General features: G+C 40.7%; 1 protein-coding gene across 1 annotated transcript; it reads left to right on the forward strand.

Moving 5' to 3' along the window:
• The first annotated feature begins 9,597 nt into the window (after positions 1-9,597).
• On the forward strand, positions 9,598-10,017 carry LOC138184367 (uncharacterized). Its single transcript, XM_069122252.1, has one exon. The coding sequence runs from the start codon at positions 9,598-9,600 to the stop codon at positions 10,015-10,017; it is 420 nt and encodes a 139-aa protein (XP_068978353.1).
• The last annotated feature ends 10,009 nt before the right edge of the window (positions 10,018-20,026 follow it).

Consider the following 20,026-nt stretch of genomic DNA (forward strand, 5'->3'; position numbering starts at 1 on the left):
CTTTTGTAAATTGGCGAGAGTTCTCGCGAATTACCTGAAAGACCGTGTCGTAGTTTTGGACAACCTGAGTGGGCAGATTAAGAGACGTAGACTTGCGGGAGGTCCTCAGGGCTCTATAGTGGGCTCGATGTTATGGAGCTGAGTTTACGATGACCTGTTAACCAGATTCGATAATCAGACTAACTTTAGAGCTACTGCTTTTGCTGACGACTTTGCTATCTTGGCAGGCCTGAATAAAAATCAAAATGTAGAGAGGACATTGAATCTCCAGATGAGGACGATCATTAACTGATGTGAAAATTCTCCAGATAGCAAAGGAGAAGGCGGAAATTATTTTCCTGACGAGGATCAGAGTACCGAATGTTTTTAATATAAAGATTTCGGGTAATTCACTGACCATCAACGAAAGGATTAAATACCTATGTGTCGTGATCGATAATTGGAGAAATTTCACCGATCACCTTGAAGCAGCCAACGCTAGAGCGGACGCAATTGTAGAGGTTCTGAGAGGACTGCTACCGAATGTCAACGGCCCCTCACATGCCTGCAGGAAGCTATATTATCACGTATGGGAGTTGGTTGTGCTTAATGCTTTCCTGGTACGGGCAAATGAGCTTGGAAAGGTTAAGAATCGGGAAGAGCTCAGTAAGGCTCAGAGATGTGCTCTGACAAGTACGTGGACGGCTTACAAGACAGTCTCGCGCGCGGCAGTGTGCGTTTCGACAGGCCATGACCACGCGCATTAGGGCGCCTTCGCGTGGTAAAGTTTATTCTGTTAAGAGGATGGTCGGTACTGACCTCGAGTATCCGGAGATTATATTCGACCAACTGAAGCTGCACGAAGAGTATGGTCCAATTACAACATCAATAACCGGACAAGGAGACTGATTGTTGACACAGCCACTTTTCTGAAGAGGAACAGGAAATCGACCACATCACTATGCAGATCTTGACTAGGCATGGGATCTTCAATAGCTATAGAGTCAGAATTAATAAAGGAGCGGACAACAGATGCTGGGACTGTGATGCAAGCCCAGATGTCGTCGAACACGTGCTACTGAAGTGTCCTAGATGGGCAGTCCAGCGCACCTTACTTGTAAACATGTCGGGGATATATTCTCTGTCAGCAACATAATCACACTAGTTCCGGCCAACGACCATATCTGGGGACAGTTCCGTGAATTCTGTGGGACGGTGATGAAGTCCAGACAAACCTAGGAAATGGTAATGGAACGGGCAAGAAGGAAGAGAGATAACGTTATAGTAAGAAGCAATCACTGAAGAAAATGGTGGGAGTTTTAACGGTACAAGGAGTTGACGCGTCTTGAGTATTGTCAAAATAATGCGTATTCTAGCGATTCCGACGAGACTTAGTGCTATCTCGAATGTTCGGGAAGAGGAGGGGCTTATAGTGGGTATAGCGACACCACCTGCCGAGTCCCACATATCCCGGTGACACGGGTCGCTGGGTATGCGTAACGCATTTTCACCTCCTCGCGAAAAAAAGGTTGGTGTTAGGTTGGTGGCAAGGAGTAAAACAAGGAAATATCAGTAAATGAGTATCGATAGACATCTCTTGAGTAACGCCGGAACTATTAACTAACAGAACTTTATAGGATAAGTTATATATTTAGTTGAACATAAAAATAAGTACAGGTTAACAGTAAATAACAATTAAATACATAAAGTAATGTATGAGGTAATATACGTAATATGAATGCAACTGGCGCACGGAAATGATAATAGGCGTGCAACAGGTGATAATTGACGTTAATTAAATTTTATTCACGTAACGTTTATCTAATCTTAATCTTAACTCATGTAGTGATTTAAACAGGGTTATAGGTATTTTGTAGATATTTTATGTAGTATTTATTATATTACAGTTTATTTTATTTTATTTTAATTTTATTTTATTTTATTTTAATTTAATTTAATTTAATTTAATTTAATTTAATTTAATTTAATTTAATTTAATTTAATTTAATTTAATTTAATTTAATTTAATTTTATTTTATTTTATTTTATTTTATTTTATTTTATTTTATTTTATTTTATTTTATTTTATTTTATTCATTTTATTTTATTTTATTTTATTTTATTTTATTTTATTTTATTTTATTTTATTTTATTTTATTTTATTTTATTTTATTTTATTTTATTTTGTTTTATTTTGTTTTATTTTTATTTTCCTTCATCTTATTTTATTTTGAAAATACCCTCAATATGGAGAAGATGATAAAGGTGTAGTGGGTAAGCAATTATAACTCCAGTAACCGTAGATATTGTAGTTTTATGGTATTGCTGTATATATTTATCTACTTGTCATTTTACTTAATACATTACATAATTTTAAACTTATTTTATTTATGGATATTGCGGCGTATTACGTAGGATAGACATGATAAAGCAGCAGAAGCAACTCACAGAAATTTGTAATGTTTCTAAAGCGTGAGGGTAAATACACATATGCAGGTATGATACATAACTCGAGACGCCATCTTGTCGCGTAGCATACGATAGGTCGTACGAAACAAAGAAGAGCAATCGCTAAAGAATGGAAGAACGAAAATTTTACATTAAGGGTATATGAGGCCATGAAGTTAATTGGGGAAAATTAAACAATAAACTATATACTCATGGATAATAAAGGATGTTAGCATTATAGAGAGAAATAGCGTAGAGTCCAGTCGAACTAAACTGAACTAAACTGATAATAAATGAATTGATAAATGAAGTGATAAGCGAATTGGAAAATTGAAAGCGATAACGATTTGAAAGCAGAAATAACGAGAAATAGTAATATTAATAAAAAGAAAGTAATATATAAAATAATTATTATATAAAAAAGTAATATATATATAAAGTAATATATAAAAATAATATAATAAAGAAGAACGACGAGAGGAGGGTCGGTCCCAGGGCCACCTCTCGAAGGGAAAATACGTCCGGGGACCAATTAATAGAGGAAAGCGAGGAGGAAACAGTTGAAAAATGGAAAAATACAAAAAACAAGGGGCTAGGAGACGCATAGCTCCTCCCCAAGAAAAAAAGATTTGTAAGCCATAGAATTTAAAAACGACATGCGTGAGGTAATTGACGGAAATGAATCCGAAAATACTACGGAAAGTATAAGTAAAGCAAAGAAATTATCGAGGAGAATTGCGGATATAACAAAAAAAAGGGAGAAATATTGTACTCCTCTTAAAAAAAGGGAACAGAGCGGAAGAAGAACCGTTTGTTCCAAGGAAAAGCTTAGCGAGAAGCCCTGTCGAAAAGGGCAAAGAAGAAGAATATAGCGTATCAAAGGTAGAAGCGCTATCGGAACACTACGTCAGCAATTGCTACAGAACCCCAATGGCGAGTGGAAACAAAAAGCAAAAAGAGCCATTAATAAGAACGGCGACGGAGAAGCAGAAAAATACAACGAATACAAAGGAGAGTATGGAAGAGGAGGAAGATAATATAATAATAAAGATCGGTGAGTGGGAAGAAATGATTAAAACAATAAGAGATGTCTTCCTGAATATTAAAGGACTCGTGGGGAGACTTCACTTAATATCATAAAGAGACCCTCAGATAAAAAAAGCACCGAAATAATTGACAATAAGGCAGATTTCTTCTGGAAGAGACTGGAGGTGCAGATAAGGAGAGGAAAGGTCAAAAAGTCAGAAGAGAGGAGAGGATGACAATTAGAACGAACAAGTCTATAGGGACACAGACAACACCGCCGACATAGAGTACAAGGAAAAGAAGCAACGATAAAGGGAATAAAGTGGTTGAAGAATATAAAAACAAAGGAAAAGGAATATTACCGTTGGAAGAAAGGAAGACCGACCGAAAAAAAGAGTGAATAGGAGAAAAACAACATATGCAGAGGCATGCAAAGAGGGTGAAACGAATAAGGAAAATCCAAGGAAAGGAACAATCAGCGACTCGGGGAAGGAATGGAGAGTAAAAATGAGAACAAAAGAAAGAAGGAAGGAAAGGAAGATGATAACTCCCAAGACCTAACTCCCAAGCGCAGTTGACCGATCAAAGTAGCTTCCGGACACCTTCTTTTTTCGTGAGGAGGGGAAAATGCATTGCGTATACCAGGCAATCCGCGTCGCCGGGTTATGTGGAACTCGGTTGATAACAGTGCCATACCCACTAAAAACCTCTCCTCTTCCAATCATTCTTCGAACAGAGGGTCTCTTCGGCACCGTTAAATAAACTCTATTTCGGCGAGACCCCATTCGACGCATTAACTCCTTAACTATCGAAATGCCTCAATTTATTCACGAATTGTCCTAACATCATCTTCTACTTCTACTTCTGCCGTTGGCCCTTTCTTGCACTTATCTTGCCTTCATCACTGTCCCGCAGAAGCTCCGGAACAGCCCTTAGGTATGGTCGTTGGCCAAAACCAATGTGATTATATTATCCGCAGTAAAAGTGTCGCCAACAACATTCACCAGAGTGGTACGCTGGACTGCCAATCTTGGACACCTCAGTAAGGCATGCTCAGCATCATCTGAGCACGCATCGCAATCCCAACATTTGTCAACGGATTAACTGTTAATCCTAACCCCCTACGTGTTGAAGATGCCATGTCCAATTAACAACTGCATGGTATGGTGATCAATGTTTCTCTTCCTCTTCCGGAATGTGGCTGCATCCTCAATCAATCTCCTCGTCCAATTGTTCACGTTGGACCGGGCCCACTCCCTTCTCCACTCCACCACCGCTCCTTCTTCATAAAGATGGAGCTGATTTAGGAGCACGTCAGGATCAGCGAGGTCTGGTCGAGCTAATTTCTTCCTAACCCTTTCTTTGGAACTCTCATTCAATAAAATGATCTCAGTTTTATTCTTTGCTATCTGGAGACCCGACTTTTCACACCATTTTAGGATCGTCTTCATGTGGAGATTCAAGTTGACCTCCACACTTTTCTTCTTCTTCGGACCCACCAAGATAGCAAGGTCGCTCGCAAATGCAAAAGCTCTCAAATTCACTCGATTGTCAAATCTGGTCAACAGGCCATCGTAAACTAGGTTCCACAGAAGCCTACCACAGAGCCCTGTGGAACACCAGCAAAAATTTATTTAACGATAAGACCACTGAGGTTGTCTGGAACTACGAATCAGTCCTTGAGGTAGTTCGCGAGAACCCTCGTCAGAAGGTAGGGGTGGCTCCTGCGCTTCGCCTCTTTCAGGATTACCTCCCACCGCAGGGAATTGAACGCGTTTTTAACATCGATGCACATCATGACGCAGACCATGCCCTTCATTCTGCAAGAATCGACGAACTTGCAGACCTACGTGATGGCATCGATGGTACTTTTCCCTTTGCGAAACCCAAATTGATTTCGGTGGTACGGGTCCATTCTGTTTCTTCTCGATGACCGACTTGAATGTGTATTCCCACACTTTGTTCATCGCCGGTAGGATACTTCATGGTCAATACGATGAGGCCAACACGGAATCCTTACCCGGTTTATTGAGCAAGATCAACCGGGCCACATTCCATTTGGCTGGAACTCTTCCCGTCCTGTATATAGAGTTCACCATATTGAGCAGATCGTGCGCCCGATGCTGGAAATCTACTTGAAGACGTTCCCGGTACCCCGTCGGTCACAACGGCCTTGTTCACATTCAGCCGACCAACTGCTGCTCTGAGCTCGTCCATTTGGGCCAACCATCTCCAGGGGTCCCTCCGCCATTTTCTTCTGTTACGTCCTCGTTAGCAACGCCCGTGTCCTCGATTATTAAGAGTTTGGCGATAATATTCTTAGCCTGCTGAGCCTGGCAATGGCTCTTTTATACGGAAGGCCCCATGGATCACGGTCGAGGGTGGCTGTGAACTCCTTCCAGGCCAGCCTCTTGCTCGAATAGATAGCTCACCTGAGCTCTTTCCTATTCTTCCTGTTATCGACATCAAGCTGAACGGCGCGCTCCTTATTTTGTCGCCTCAATCTCTGTGTTAATCTCTTCCTAAGGCTCCCTCCCCCCGAAGCCACGCTATCTCGTCGTTCCACCAATAATGTGGGTTTCTACTCCCCTTAGGGGGAAATACTTTATTGAGTGAAGCCTCACAGGATTCTTCGATGATCCGCTATAGGTAATCCTCTTGCCTTATCGTCTCCCTGGGCTGATCCTTCAATAATTTATTTGTCTTGTCGTCGAAACTACTTAAGAACTTCTCGGGTATAACATCCTTCGTCGAATATTTAAAACATTTCTTCCTTCTATAATTGACGCCTCCTCTGAACTCGTGCAAAACGTAACTGTGATCAGAAGCACTGCATTCTCCAAGGACCCCAGAACGCTTATGCTTCTCAAGGAGCTTACTCCTCGCGTTCATTATATCCAGGAAACTCCTCTTCGAGCCTTTCTGAAATGTAAAGCCATCCAGGATCCCAATAGGAGCAAGGTCTTTCCTGTCCAAAACCTCCGTCAGCGTCTTTCCCCCTCTGTCAGTCTTAGGGCCACCCCATGCCATAGATTTCACATTGGAATCACCAACTATGTATACTTCATTGGACCTCCTCGCAGCTGTCCCGATGGATATGTCGAACCTCTCAGTGTACTGATCATAGTTAATTATACTAACGTTGGGCGAGCAGTAACCTCTCACGCAGTAGACTTCCCCTATCTTGATCCCGACAAACCCTTCTTCTTCGATCAGCGTATTTTCGCTGGGGTGGAAGCCATTAAATCTGGTTGCCCAGATAGATGCATCCCCCTTCGTATCTTTGTACTAAAAGGGGAGCTGTCTATTCGGTTCAGATATGATGACTACATCGGCACGCCTTTCCCAGGCCAGCTGCTGCGTCAGATCCTGGGCAAGCCTACTCCTATTTAAATTTATCTGAACCACCTTTATTGCCTTATTGAAACCTAGTTGCCTCTTTCCGTATTATCCTGCTGAGCGTAAGGCACGCTAGAAACACCATGACATGATTAGTCCGAAACTCGGACCCCCTACTGCACAGTATGCACTTCGGATCATTTCCGCAGTTTGATATTGTGTGCCCTATCTCGCCATATTTCCGGCAGCGCTCCTTGCCAGGACTGTACGAACACCTATTCGTCATGTGCCGCATTTCATAACACCTATAACAATCTTTGAGTCCTTGTTGGTATACCTCTTAAGCTTATCCGCCGCATGTCTCATTTCATCGATGGCATCTGACATCAAATTCCTTAACTCGTCGAGACTTACTACCACATAGTTTGCTTTTTCAGGCTCGATTCTTGGTGTAATAATATTTTTATTCTTCATTGCCACTCTAGAGAGTGGTTCCCTCGGTTGTTTGGCTTTAAACATCATCGGAGTATTATAGCTGCTGCTCTCCGAAGCGGAAGCATCCCTCTCGGACGCGCTAGCAGTCTCCTTGACCGTCTCATTGGTCGATTTCGCCGCCAAACTCGACCAAGTTACGAAGGAACTTTCCCCACTTCCGATGGCTCCTTTCACGACCGGAGTTAAGAATTCCCCCTTAATAACCGAGACTATTCTCGGCGGCGCCCGTCCACAGCTAGTCTTTAGGCTGCCCGAGCCCTTCTTCTCTACCACCTCTCTTATGTCGTTGGTAAACTCCAGTAGCTTCGCACTCTTCTTGGGGGGGAGTGTACCCCTCACCCCTTTATTACCCTTTCTGCTGCTCCTCTGGTTTCCTGCACCAATTCCGCACTCCCCTACACCATTACTATGGTCCCCGATCGTATTTCCCGATCGAGAGGGCACCCTGGAACCCACCCTCCTCTCGTCGTTTGCCCAGTCACTAGATAACCGTCGGGTAGAACCTGGAGCGTCACTCGAATCAGCGACGGAGTCTGAGATCTCCGAAACCCCCTGCGCCGTAACCTTTTTTCCCATAATATACTTGTCCATATTTATTAAAGGTAAAGAATAGTCCGAGGTCATAGCCAGTCGTCGTATATCTAACCATAACGCCACCCAAACCTCAAGACAATCATAGTCCCAATGCAAGTCAACGTCGTCATAATAAATCAAAACCCTAATATGTGGCTATACATAAAGTTAATTTACTACATCATACATATAATCCATATTAGTTTTACCTTATGGACTATAATCAAATTTCAAATGTCTTAAACTATTGATTATCGCGGAGCACTATGTATTATACAATTTTTTTATATATTATATATTATTATATAGTTTAATATATTATTTTGTTATTTATAGTTGAAAATGACAACGTGAGTTCGTTCTCGCCATCCATATGCAAATGCGTTAGTTATAAGAAATAGTAACTAGAAGATAGTCCTAGTTACAATCGATAGATCTAATCGATAGGCTCGATGCCTTTTTGTTTTTATCCCTAGTTTTTGTAAGAGCGTGCAATAAAGGTTTTTTTTGGCGCAGAACGGTGTGATAGATTTATCCATTCAGTAAAATAATAACTATTGTGATCCTACCTCTGAGTATAGAAATAACAACAGGTTATGGGCCCAGGTGCAATAATTAGTTATTATTTTATTGAAAATATTATTAATAGTAATAATATTGAGGAGCGCAGAAGATAACCTAAAAACAAAAAGAATGGGTACGTGATCGATGATTCAGTGTTGAATATCATAAGGGCGCTTTATCGAGTATACAATAATTGCTTACGTAATAATACAGTTGTCAAAAGAAAAAAAAAGAAAAAATGTCGAGCGGGGCGAGTTTAAGTATTGAAAAACTAAACAAAGAAAATTACAACACATGGAAATTGTAAATGGAGGCAATGCTCATTAAATATGACTTGTGGAAGTATGCAAATGGTTCAATAATTAAACCTAAAGCAGCAGATGAAGCCTCTTTATGGAATAAAAGGGATGGTAAAATCAGAGCCAATATTATTTTTACCATAAGTTCGAGTGAGCTATGTCATGTGAAGCATTGCAAAACTTCATATGAATTATGGAATAAATTAAAGGAGGTTTACGAATCCATAGGACCCGCAAGAAAAGCTACGCTCCGAAAGCAATTATTATTCACGAAAACGTCCGGTAGTGAAAATATGTCCGATCACTTAACTAATTTTTCAGTCACGTGGATAAATTAAAAGAAATGGATATTCCAATCGCTGATAATTTATTGTCAATCCTATTATTATATAGCGTTCCGAATACATACGAAAATTTTAGATGTGCAATCGAATCGCGGGACCAATTACCTACTCCAGATGCGCTTAAGATAAAATTATTAGAAGAAACTGATTCTCGTCATAATTCAAATGCTGTGAAAGATCACCAAGAAGCTCTGTAAGTAGAAGATTCAAATAAACACAAAAAGTATGATAAAAATAGAAATTTTTCAAATAAAAATGGATTTATTGAAGCTAATAAAGTAAAACACATTGAATGTTTTTATTGTCATAAACGTGAATATAAGGCAAATCAGTGTTTGAAGAAGAAAAACGATGATCATAAAGCTCAACTAGTACAAGTTCCTGAAATATCCAAAATTGAACAATGCTTGCGTGCTTCCAATATTCAGGATGAAGATAATCAGGATAATAGTATTATTACTGATATTTCATTGAATATAAACATGGAACCAACGATGGAATGGTGCATTGACAGCCGTGCTACGTCACATATGTGCTGTGACATAAACTGTTTTGAATCCATAGAGCCAGTCAGAAATCAAAAAGTAAAATTAGCGAATGACAAATTAGCTGAAGTCAAAGGTAAAGGAACTGCAATATTATTTAGTTATGTAAAAAACAAACTTGAGAAATTTAGATTGGAAAACGCATTATTCGTGCCAAAATTAAAAGCAAATTTGATCTCAGTATCAAAAGTTACAGCAAATGGAAAAAGCATTGTATTTACAAATAGAAGGGCTACAATATTTGGAAAGAAGGATGAAGTCGTTATTACTGCTATTCGTAAAAGGGATTTATATATTGTAGATACAAAATCCAAATATATTGGTATGGTATATGAAAACAGAAATACACTTATGGATTGGCACTATCGACATGGACACTTAAATGAATCTGATCTTCGGAAATGAATAAATAAAAATATGGTAAATGGTCTACCTAACATAAGATTGAGTAAAATGAATACTTGCGAAATATGTTTGAAAGACAAACAGGCAGCAACCCCAATGGCAAAGAGATCTGAATTAAAGATGTTGGAAAGATTAGAACTGATACATTCTGATATATGTGGCCCTATAAGACAAGCATCTTTGGGTGCAGCAAAGTATTTTGCCACCTTTATTGATGACTTGTCAAGGTTTGTATATGCGTATATCCTTAAGACAAAAGATGAAGTGAAAAGTTAGTGAAGAAAGTTAGTGAAAAGTTTAGGAAAGGATTTCACAAATGAATTGGAAAATTGTGGTATTCCCAGGAAATTTACAACTCCCCATACACCTCAGGAAAATGGAGTAGCTGAGCGAATGAATAGAACACTCGTGGAGATGGCACGATGTATGTTGATCCAGTCAAAGTTACCTATCCAATTTTGGGCAGAAGCTATTAATACGGCATCATACATTAGGAATAGGTGCCTAACAGTTCATGGTAAAACACCATATGAAATTTGGCACAAAAGGAAACCAAATGTGAATCTTAAAATTTTTGGTACCGAAGCCTATGCATTAAATAAACGGCCCGATAAAAGTAAATTTGAAGCAAGATCAACAAAATGTATTTTTATTGGATATTCCTATGAATCAAAAGTGTTTCGACTATGGGATCCAAGTAAAAGAAAAATCATAATAAGTAGAGATGTTTCTTTCTTAAGAAATATTGAGTACCACAATGATGAATTTAAAAATAAACTTGAACAATTTAAATATGAACTGATAAGTCAAGAACTTGACGAAGAAATCACAGAAGAGATTCATGAGGAAGAATATGATGATGTAGACCAAGGAAAATTTATAAGACTGTCCCAATTGATCAAGAAACGGTATAATTAGTCAATGATGATTCGACTGAATGATGAATTATTATCTGGACCTCATGCAGAAAAATGGAAAGAAGCCATGAAAGAGGAAAATGACGTGTATTTTCGACCAATCACGGGGAGACGCAACCGCGAGGAAACACGTCAAAGGGAGTCGTAAATTCCCGTTACTATTATAATAATCGACGCCGCGAATAGATCGATTCCCTGATTTCCGTTGAGATAATAGTGGTGGTTGAGGTGGCATAATGCTGCGATTAACAGGGTTATAAAATTTATATTTCCAACACTTAATACACTCAAGAGTTACACCGTTTCGTATGATATAAGTCGTAGACGATGATTTGGCGTATCAAGATGCGATATACATGCACAATATTCTTTGGGAATAAAGCAAGGCCCTTACAGTTGAGTTTCTTGTTGTAGTTGAAGTAGCAATAGAGGAGACGTAGGGTTGATGTCGTAGAAGAAGTATAGAGATGTAGTGACTGCTCTGTAGACTAGGGAATCAGTGACGTTCATTCTTGTGTAATTACGGAGGAAAGCTCGGAGTGGACGTGGATTCGTTGTTCACACTATTCGTTAGAACAGTGAGGGTAACGATCCGTGATGCCCATTGGTTATAGCCAATATTAATAAGTGAAGATTGGAGGAGGAAGCCTCCTACCGACGTGGCTCGGGGGTGACCTTGTGCATAGGAAAAATCTGCTTTTCCGTTAGACACCCATTCGCCTTCTTCGTAATCTGTAAGAACGTGCAATAAACCTAAGGACAGTTTTAAATACCAGCTATAAACCGAAAATACTTGCAGGATTAAAGCTTCCTGCAAGCTAATAAGATTCGGTTTCTGGTGCGGCCTTAGGTTTATTGAGGGTCTGTCGAAAGGGGATTGGGCCTTGGCGGTCAGACAATGAAGGACGTCGCACGGACCATTTCATGCGACGTAACATGACGCCTTGATCAAAAATAACGTTTGGAAATTAGTAAAATGTCCAATGAATAGATCTCCAATTGGATCAAAATGGGTTTTAAAGACCAAATACAGTGAAAATGGAAAAGTTGAACGCAGAAAAGCTAGATTAGTAGCGAGAGGTTTTGCTCAAAAACCAGGTATTGAATACAATGAAACCTTCGCTCCTGTGGCACAATTAACTTCCATTAGAGTTATAATGGCCTTAGCTGCTAAATTAAAATAGGATTTAAATCAATTGGATATAACCATGGCATATACATATGGTGATCTGAATGAAGATATTTACATGCATCAAGCCAAATATTTTGAAGTACCGCGCAAGGAAGATTATGTATACCATTTAAAGAAATCTTTATTTGTATTGAAGCAATCCGGTAAACAATGGTTTGATAAATTAAATGGCTGCTTGAAAGAACTTACCCTTAATCAAGTTGAAGAAGATCCTTGTGTTTATTCAATAAGAGATGGAGATAAAATCCTCATACTGGTAGTTTATGCGGATGACCTAGTAATAGCCACTTATAGCTATAAGTTGTTTACTTACTTAAAAGAAGATTTAATGAAAAAGTTCGAAATAAGAGATCTTGGAAAATTAAATTTTTGTTTGGGCCTGCAATTTTATCAAAATGAAGAGACCAAAGAGGTAAAAATAAGTCAAGAGAAATATATTACATATATGGTAAGGAAATTCGGTCTTGAAGATGCTAAAATCGCAATTACCCCATTGGAAGCAAAAATAAATTTAAGCAATAATGACGATTCACCTAAAATTGATTCGAACATCTATCAGTCATTGATCGGATCATTAATGTATGCCGCCACAGCTACTAGACCCGACGTAATGTATGCTGTGAGCGCACTAAGTTGTTTTAATAACAACCCAAAGAAAAGTCATTGGTTATCCGCCAAAAGGGTCTTACGTTACCTTAAGGGAACGTCTAACATTGGTCTGTGCTTCAGGGATATTGGTGATGATCTAACAGGATATGTCGACTCCGACTAGGGGGGTGGGGGGTGATATTGATGATAGAAAATCCAGAACTGGCTTCATATTCAAACTATCGAATGGTGCTATATCATGGGAATCTAGAAAGCAAAAAGGTGTGGCAATTTCCAGCACCGAAGCAGAATGCATGGCGCTAACAGAAGCCACTCGAGAAACCGTATACTTGCGACGATTTCTAAGCAAGTTTGATATGATCGCTGAAGAAAGAGCAACCGAAATATATTGTGACAACCAGAGTGCAGCCAAGTTAATACAAAATCCAGTGTTCCACGGTCGCACGAAACATATAGACATCTGCCATCATTATATTCGTGAGATTTTCCAAAAAGGAATCATTGGAATTCGCTATATGCCCACAAATGAGATGCCAGCCGATTTACTAACGAAAAGCTTGAGCAAGCCAAGTCATAGTGTTCACTTAGAGACCATTGGTTTGACGAGTATTCGAATTCCGTTGAGAGGGGGTGTTGAAAATGACAACGTGAGTTCGTGCTCGCCATCCATATGCAAATGCGTTAGTTACAAGAAATAGTAACAGAAGATAGTCCTAGTTACAATCGATAGATTTAATCGATAGGCTTAAGATTCCTTTTTGTTTTTGTTGAGGTTATTCGATGTATAAACAGAGAAAACTCGTGGATAAATTGTAAGGCAGAAAATATATTTAAATAGAAGTGTAATTATAAGTAAGAATACAATTTGATATGGTCCAGATCCGCACGCTAGCTGTTACCCAATAACTGAAAACCGCGAAGCCAACGTCGCCTGTCTACTGTTTATGGTCTGATTTCGTCGCAGTCTTTTGTCTACGCGCTGTCGGTGGCTTCAGTGCTTGAAAAAACTAAAAAGACCAGATGTAGAGTTTTCTTATAAGTGGTAACCATTTCAACAGTTTTTACCCGTAGTTTTTGTAAGAGCGTGCAATAAAGGTCTTTTTGGCTCAGAACGGTGTGATAGACTTATCCATTCAATAAAATAATAACTATTATTATCCTACCTCTGAATATAGAAATAACAACATTTATTTTATTGTTCATTATTTTTATCGTTATGTGTGCGCACCAAATAAATTCGTTCTTACGTTTCATAGCATTTAGCAACTTTATTCTCTAAAAATTTTTTTTTTTTTTTTCTAAAATTCGCATTTTCCAAAATTTACCAGATTTACAACTGAGTTCGGCTCTATGTTCAATACATTCACTGTTCAATACATTTACTTCTCCACTTCGAGTCGCCTCTCTCATATGTCACTAGTTCATACTTTTACCAGTACGCCACCGACAAGATCGCGGCAACCGAGAACCAAGCTCGTGTCACATAAAATAAAAAAAAGGAAATCTCAGATGAAAAGAAAAATAAAATATAAAAAAAATAAAAAGAGAATTTATTGTTGAACACGTGGTTTACACTAATTACGATTTGGTTCTGAACTCCAGCTGTGACTTTCCAATACTGAAGCTCTTAAAATTTGACTTTGTTCCGCATTTGTTAGGCGTCCACGACCGTTGCCACGCACGCCTTCTTCTGGAACATTCGGCGGAAGGACCCTTGAGATATCGATGGCTCATCAAGCACTTCGGCGATATACATTGTCGCCGAGTGCCGCCACATCTTTATCTCCATCATCAGTCCATCGGGTTTGAAGTGTGCCGGTCTTGACATACCCCCCTGGTTAGATTGATATTGGTCCTCTAAGATCGTAGTGGAATGGAACCATTTTTAAATGTAAATCAAAGGATCTGTTTACACGCTTTTTTCTGTCCGATGTTCATATGGTTATTTCCATGCAATAGATCACATGTTGTGTCTGATCGCGCTAACAAGGGTTTTTGAAGAACTTGCGAGGAAGTGTATTTGCTACAAAGTATTGGGTTCGCTATAAATCGATTTTCTGCATGTAATGGTACAAAAGTTATTTCGTTAATCTTAAATATAGCAATTTTACAATATTTGATAGTGTTCGAAAAGCTAAGTTCGATCACTATCATCAATCATGTTGTAGTTTTCGATCGTGAATTGGTTGGGTTTGTTTACAAAGCGTAATTCCTATCCCGTGAATGTAAGGCAACTAACTAAAAGTATTATTACTAGTGCTAGGATCAGCATTATCCTGAAAAAAGTAAATTTTCAATCGGTTGCCATCTATCTTATTCTTAACATTGTCAATAGAAATAAAGTAATAAGGAGTTTTCACATCGTTGATTCTGTAGAGTCCTAACCATTCAATATCCAACTTATCTCTTTTATGACCGTTGTGAATTAAAACAAAGTCTCCTTTCCTAAACACGATCTGAGTTTTAACAATCTTTCTCTCTTGGTCTCGCTTGTATCGTTGCTTATTCTAAATGAGCGTTTTGCGAGCTGTTTCCCAATATTTATTCAACTATTTTTGCCAAAGTGAGTACATACCATAGGTAAGTGTAGGAAATTTGGATATTGCGGAAGGTAAGTTAACTTTTCCCCCAAAGGTTAATACAAAGGGAGAGAATCCTATTCCTTCATGTTTCGTGGTGTTGTATCCTAAACAAATGAAATTAAGTACTTCGTCCCATTCTTTGTCATTGTCGTGCAATGCAGTACGAATTAAGTCTTTAATTGGGGCATGCGTTCTTTCGAGGGATCCATTACTCTGTGAGTGAAATGAAGTTGTTTTGATGTGTTTGATTTTAAAAGCTTCTTCAAATTTCGTAATAAAATCGCTAACAAAATTTTGTCCCTGCTCTGTTAGGATCGTTTTTGGTGCCGAAAATATGTAAATATAGTGTTCAATGAGCGCGTTAATTATGAATTCAGATCGTTGCGTTTTAAGGGGGACTAGTATCAGATATTTCGTAAGTTCATCGTGAATTGAAAGTATGTATTGGTTTCCGCGTTTGGTTTTCGTTATCGGTCCTACGATGTCCATAACGATTTTTTCGTTAGGGTTAAGTGGCGTGTCTGAGATTTGTGGGGATTCTTTGGATCTCATACGTGTTAGTTTCTCCTTTTGACATGTGTTGCATGTTTTCACGAAGTTCTCTACTCTTTCTAAAAGTCCGGAAATTTTGAATTTATCCTTGATCCGTTGATACGTTTTCTGTATCCCTAAATGTCCTACGGTGTCGTTATGGTTTTCCTTTATTGCTTGTAGTATTTCGTTTTCGTCTAGTTTTAAGATGGGATTAGGTGCATAAGTAATTTTCTTGTACGTGTCGTTAAAATATATTAGCATGAGTTTAATCTCCGTTTTCTCTAATTCAGTGAAATCGTTATTTCCTATGCCGATTTTTGTCGTATCTTTAAGAATTTTGTAAAGTCTTCTGATCCAAAGTGTCTCGTCGTATTCTCCTAAGTCGTTTCGAGTTAATTGGTAAAATGTTTGATCATTCGGTTTAATTTCTAAGAGTTTCGGATTCTCGTCGTTGTCTTTCCGTGCGTTGAATGAATTAGTGTGATCAATTACTAGGTCGAGGTTAACAGCTTCGTCGCGAGTTACCGCGTGAACTCTAGTTAAAGCGTCTGCAGCTGTGTTATCTTTACCCTTTGTATATTCGATTTCATAGTCATATTCTTCGAGTTTAAGTCTCCAACGAATCAGTCTGCTAGAAGAGTCTTTGCAATTGTGTAGCCACTTAAGAGCTTGGTGGTCGGTTCGAATAATGAAGCGTCGTCTTAACAAGTATTGACTTAATATTTTCATGGCCCGTACGATGGCTAAAAGTTCTTTTTCTGTGTGGTATAGTTTCGTTCGGGTGGATTCAGTGTTCTTGAAATGTAACAACAAGGATGACCGTCCTGTGACGGTATTGCTCCTAGTCCTTCGTTACTTGCGTCGATAGTTAAGGTAAAGGTTTTGTTAAAGTCTGGATAAGCTAATATTGGGAAATTACAGAGTTTGTCTTTTAAAGTATCAAAGCTAGTCTGGTGTTTGTCAGTTCAATGGAATGGTGTGTCCTTTTTTGTTAAGTCTGTAAGACTTTTCGCGATTTTGGAAAAGTTTCGAATGAATTTGCGGTAATAACCTGTTAAACCTAAGAATGATTTCACGTCCGTGGCATTGCTGGGTAATCGAAAGTTTTTTACAGCGTCTAATTTCTTGGGGTTTGGTTTAACTCCTCCGGGTGAAACTACATGGCCTAAGTATTCTAGTTCCGGTTTTACAAATTCACATTTGTCCGGTTGCAATTTAAGTCCTAATTCTCTGAGTCTCTGAAATACTACCGCGAGGTTTCGTTATGTTCTTGAATCGTTTTTCCGAATATCACTATGTCGTCCAAATAAACAAAGCAGTATTTTCCTACAAGTCCAGTTAAGGCTCTGTCCATTAATCTTTGAAATGTAGCTGGTGCGTTTTTAAGTCCGAATGGCATTCGATTGAACTGAAAATGCCCTTGCGCTGTCGAAAAAGCGGTATATTTTTTAGATTTCTCGTTCATTGGAATTTGGTGGAATCCTGAGGATAAATCAAGTGCCGAAAAGAATTTTGCGTTTCCTAGTTGTGTTAAAATGTCGTCTTTATCAGGTAAAGGGTAAACGTCTTGTTCTGTGAGTTCATTTAGTTTCCTGAAATCGATAACTATCCTCCATTTCTGTTTTCCTGGGGCGTCTAATTTTTTCGGAACTACCCATACCGGAGAGTTATAAGGGGATTCAGATTCTTCTATAATATTTTTCTTCCACGTGTCTCCTATTTATCGCGAAATCTCGTCACGGTGACATTCCGGTGGTGTATACGATCGTGTGTTAATAATTTTGTCTTTGGTTAACAAAATTGTGTGCTGAGTTAAATTAGTACAGCGCAAAAGATCGGTTTCTAAATTAAAGATATCAATATAATGGAGAATAATCTTTTCGATGGATTCACGGATTGGTTTTTCAATGTGATCTGTTCTCACTAGGCTTTTTAGTTCTGATACGTTGGAAAAGTCATGAGAATTTTGAATATTCTAGAAATTTCAATGTTTTGCTCACCAGTGTTAATAAAACATACTTTAGTTGGTTTGCCTTCCAAATAGATTGTTTGAACTTTGTTTTCTCCAGGAGTCAAATGTATTGGTTTCTGACATAAAATGGTTTTGTCGTTTAATCGGATTTTGTCATTGGATATTGAATAGTTATACTTCTTTAAACATGGTAGCCCAATGATTCCGTCTTCGATAATAGGGAAATTGTTCGGTACTATGTGAAAAATGTGACTTTGTCTAAAAATTCGTTTCGTTACGTATTCGTTAGTTTCGTATTTGTCTCGTCCCGTAGAAAATTTTTGTTTAGGCCCTATTTGTATCGCGTTGACAGTTTTTTTACGTTTCATCCCTGCTCCTGTGTCAACCAGAAATAATCGCTCTGCGGTTCGGGCTGACAAAGGTATTGCGAGTAGCCTTCCCGTGGCGATGTTGACTCGTATGTCTCGTACGGTTCGTCCATCTCCTGGTTCGATGTTGTTTCTTGTATTTCGTCCCTTTCCTGGACGGCCTGAATCCTTGCGGGTGGTCTATTGCGCTGGTTCGGTGGTAGAAAATTTTGACACTTGTTGGCAATATGTCCCAGCTTTCCGCACTTGAAGCACTTCATCTGCGCGCGTTCAGCAGGTGGTCTATTTTCTATTTGGTTAAATGTAGCATGTTTCTGAGCTACTGGCATGTTAGGCGATCTTGATGGTATCTTGATGGTTCTCAGGGCGTATGAATCCCCGATGAATCTGATATTCTCCTATAGCCGGATTGTGACTAGTAGGCGCCTTTGGCCCCCGTCAGTTTGCCGATCCGGTGCGGAGAACCTCGGAGAAGTTGGTGGGCCCGTATCCGCCAAGACCACTCACATCACCTTCTTGTGGGGCTCCCCGTCACCCTGCACCAGCCTTGACCGGGGCAGGTAGTGAATGAGTGAGTGGCACCAGGATGGAAACTCTTGTTGACGACCTCGGAAATTTCTCAGAATTACAATTACAATGGATAGAAAAACGAAACAAAGAATCGTTTACGGTGCAGGGGAGGGAAACCCCAGTACCGTAAACGTACCAGTACCGGCGTAGCCGCGGGTTGTAAAGCGGGTCCCGCTGCGTCGTCATCGAGCAACCGTCGCCGTCCAGGGGTGGGCCGCCAGGCCCCTCAACACGCTCATGCGTCTGGCGAAGGAGACTCGCGAACTGGGGAGTCTCGGAGAGGGTCGGATGAATCCGACGTTATGACCGTCGGCCCTGACCTTCGCGAGGTGGGATGCGGCGGCGCTGCAGTGGCGGTGGGAGGTTGAGATCCGACGACGAAATGTCGTCATGCTCTTCCTATTCGACCGTTGCGGGCACGCTCGGCAAGCGGTCGAACCGCAGGATTACCGAGTTCCCCGAAAACACCACCTCCGCCGTCGACGGTCGCGGCGGAGGCGCGGGTCGTCGCAGACGGCGGGGGGGGGCGCCAGCGGGGGGTCCGGACTCCGCGCTACTGCCGGCTCCCGGTAAAAGGAAGATGAGGGGCGCGAGGCGCGGGACGGATACCGACACCGACACCGACGCCGAGGCTGCCACCGTGGCTCCCTCGAGGCTGCCACCGTGGCCGCCGCCGCCTCTACCATGCGCGGCGGTGCCGACGGCGGCGACGACATGCGGAGGGACGAAATGAGGTTCGGACCGGACGACAAGCAAGCGACCATGAAAGACGCGGAACCGACCCACGATCAGGAAGAGGAGGACGTCGCATACCTGCGAAGGACGGTGCGCTTTCTGGAAAGAGAGGTCAGTCGTCTCCAAGAGACAGTGAAATGGCTGACCAAGGAACGCACGGAGAGGGCAGCCAAAGTTGATAACAACGACGGCGAAGGACAAGAGGTGGTCGCCCCGGAGGAGACCCCCTCGGACCACCTCTACATCTTCAAGGAGGTGGCGGCTGGCGGCGCGATGGGCGACCGTTGGGTGCGCGCGGGCCCATCGGCCCACCGGGAAGGAGAAGAAGGTTCCCGCGGTGGGCGGTGACCAGTCGCGACGAGGTCTTTATGGCGGCGGCCGCAACAGCGTTCGCTTGGTTGGAAGAATCCCCGACCGACGAGGACGCGGAAGCGGGAGCGACCCGGCTGAGGCGCGACATGCACGCGATCTGCGATTCGTGTATGCTGCGGTATGGAGCCCCGCGCCGCGCCGGGGCTGTGTACTGGTGG

This window comes from Bombus flavifrons, chromosome 10, assembly GCF_040668555.2.
Source record: "Bombus flavifrons isolate JBK064 chromosome 10, iyBomFlav1_principal, whole genome shotgun sequence".
In the NCBI taxonomy this organism is placed as follows: Eukaryota; Metazoa; Arthropoda; class Insecta; order Hymenoptera; family Apidae; genus Bombus; species Bombus flavifrons.

What these genes read in the sequence shown, in the direction of transcription:
- LOC138184367 (XM_069122252.1), top strand. Translation starts at nt 9,598, where the DNA reads ATGTGCTGTGACATAAACTGTTTTGAATCCATAGAGCCAGTCAGAAAT.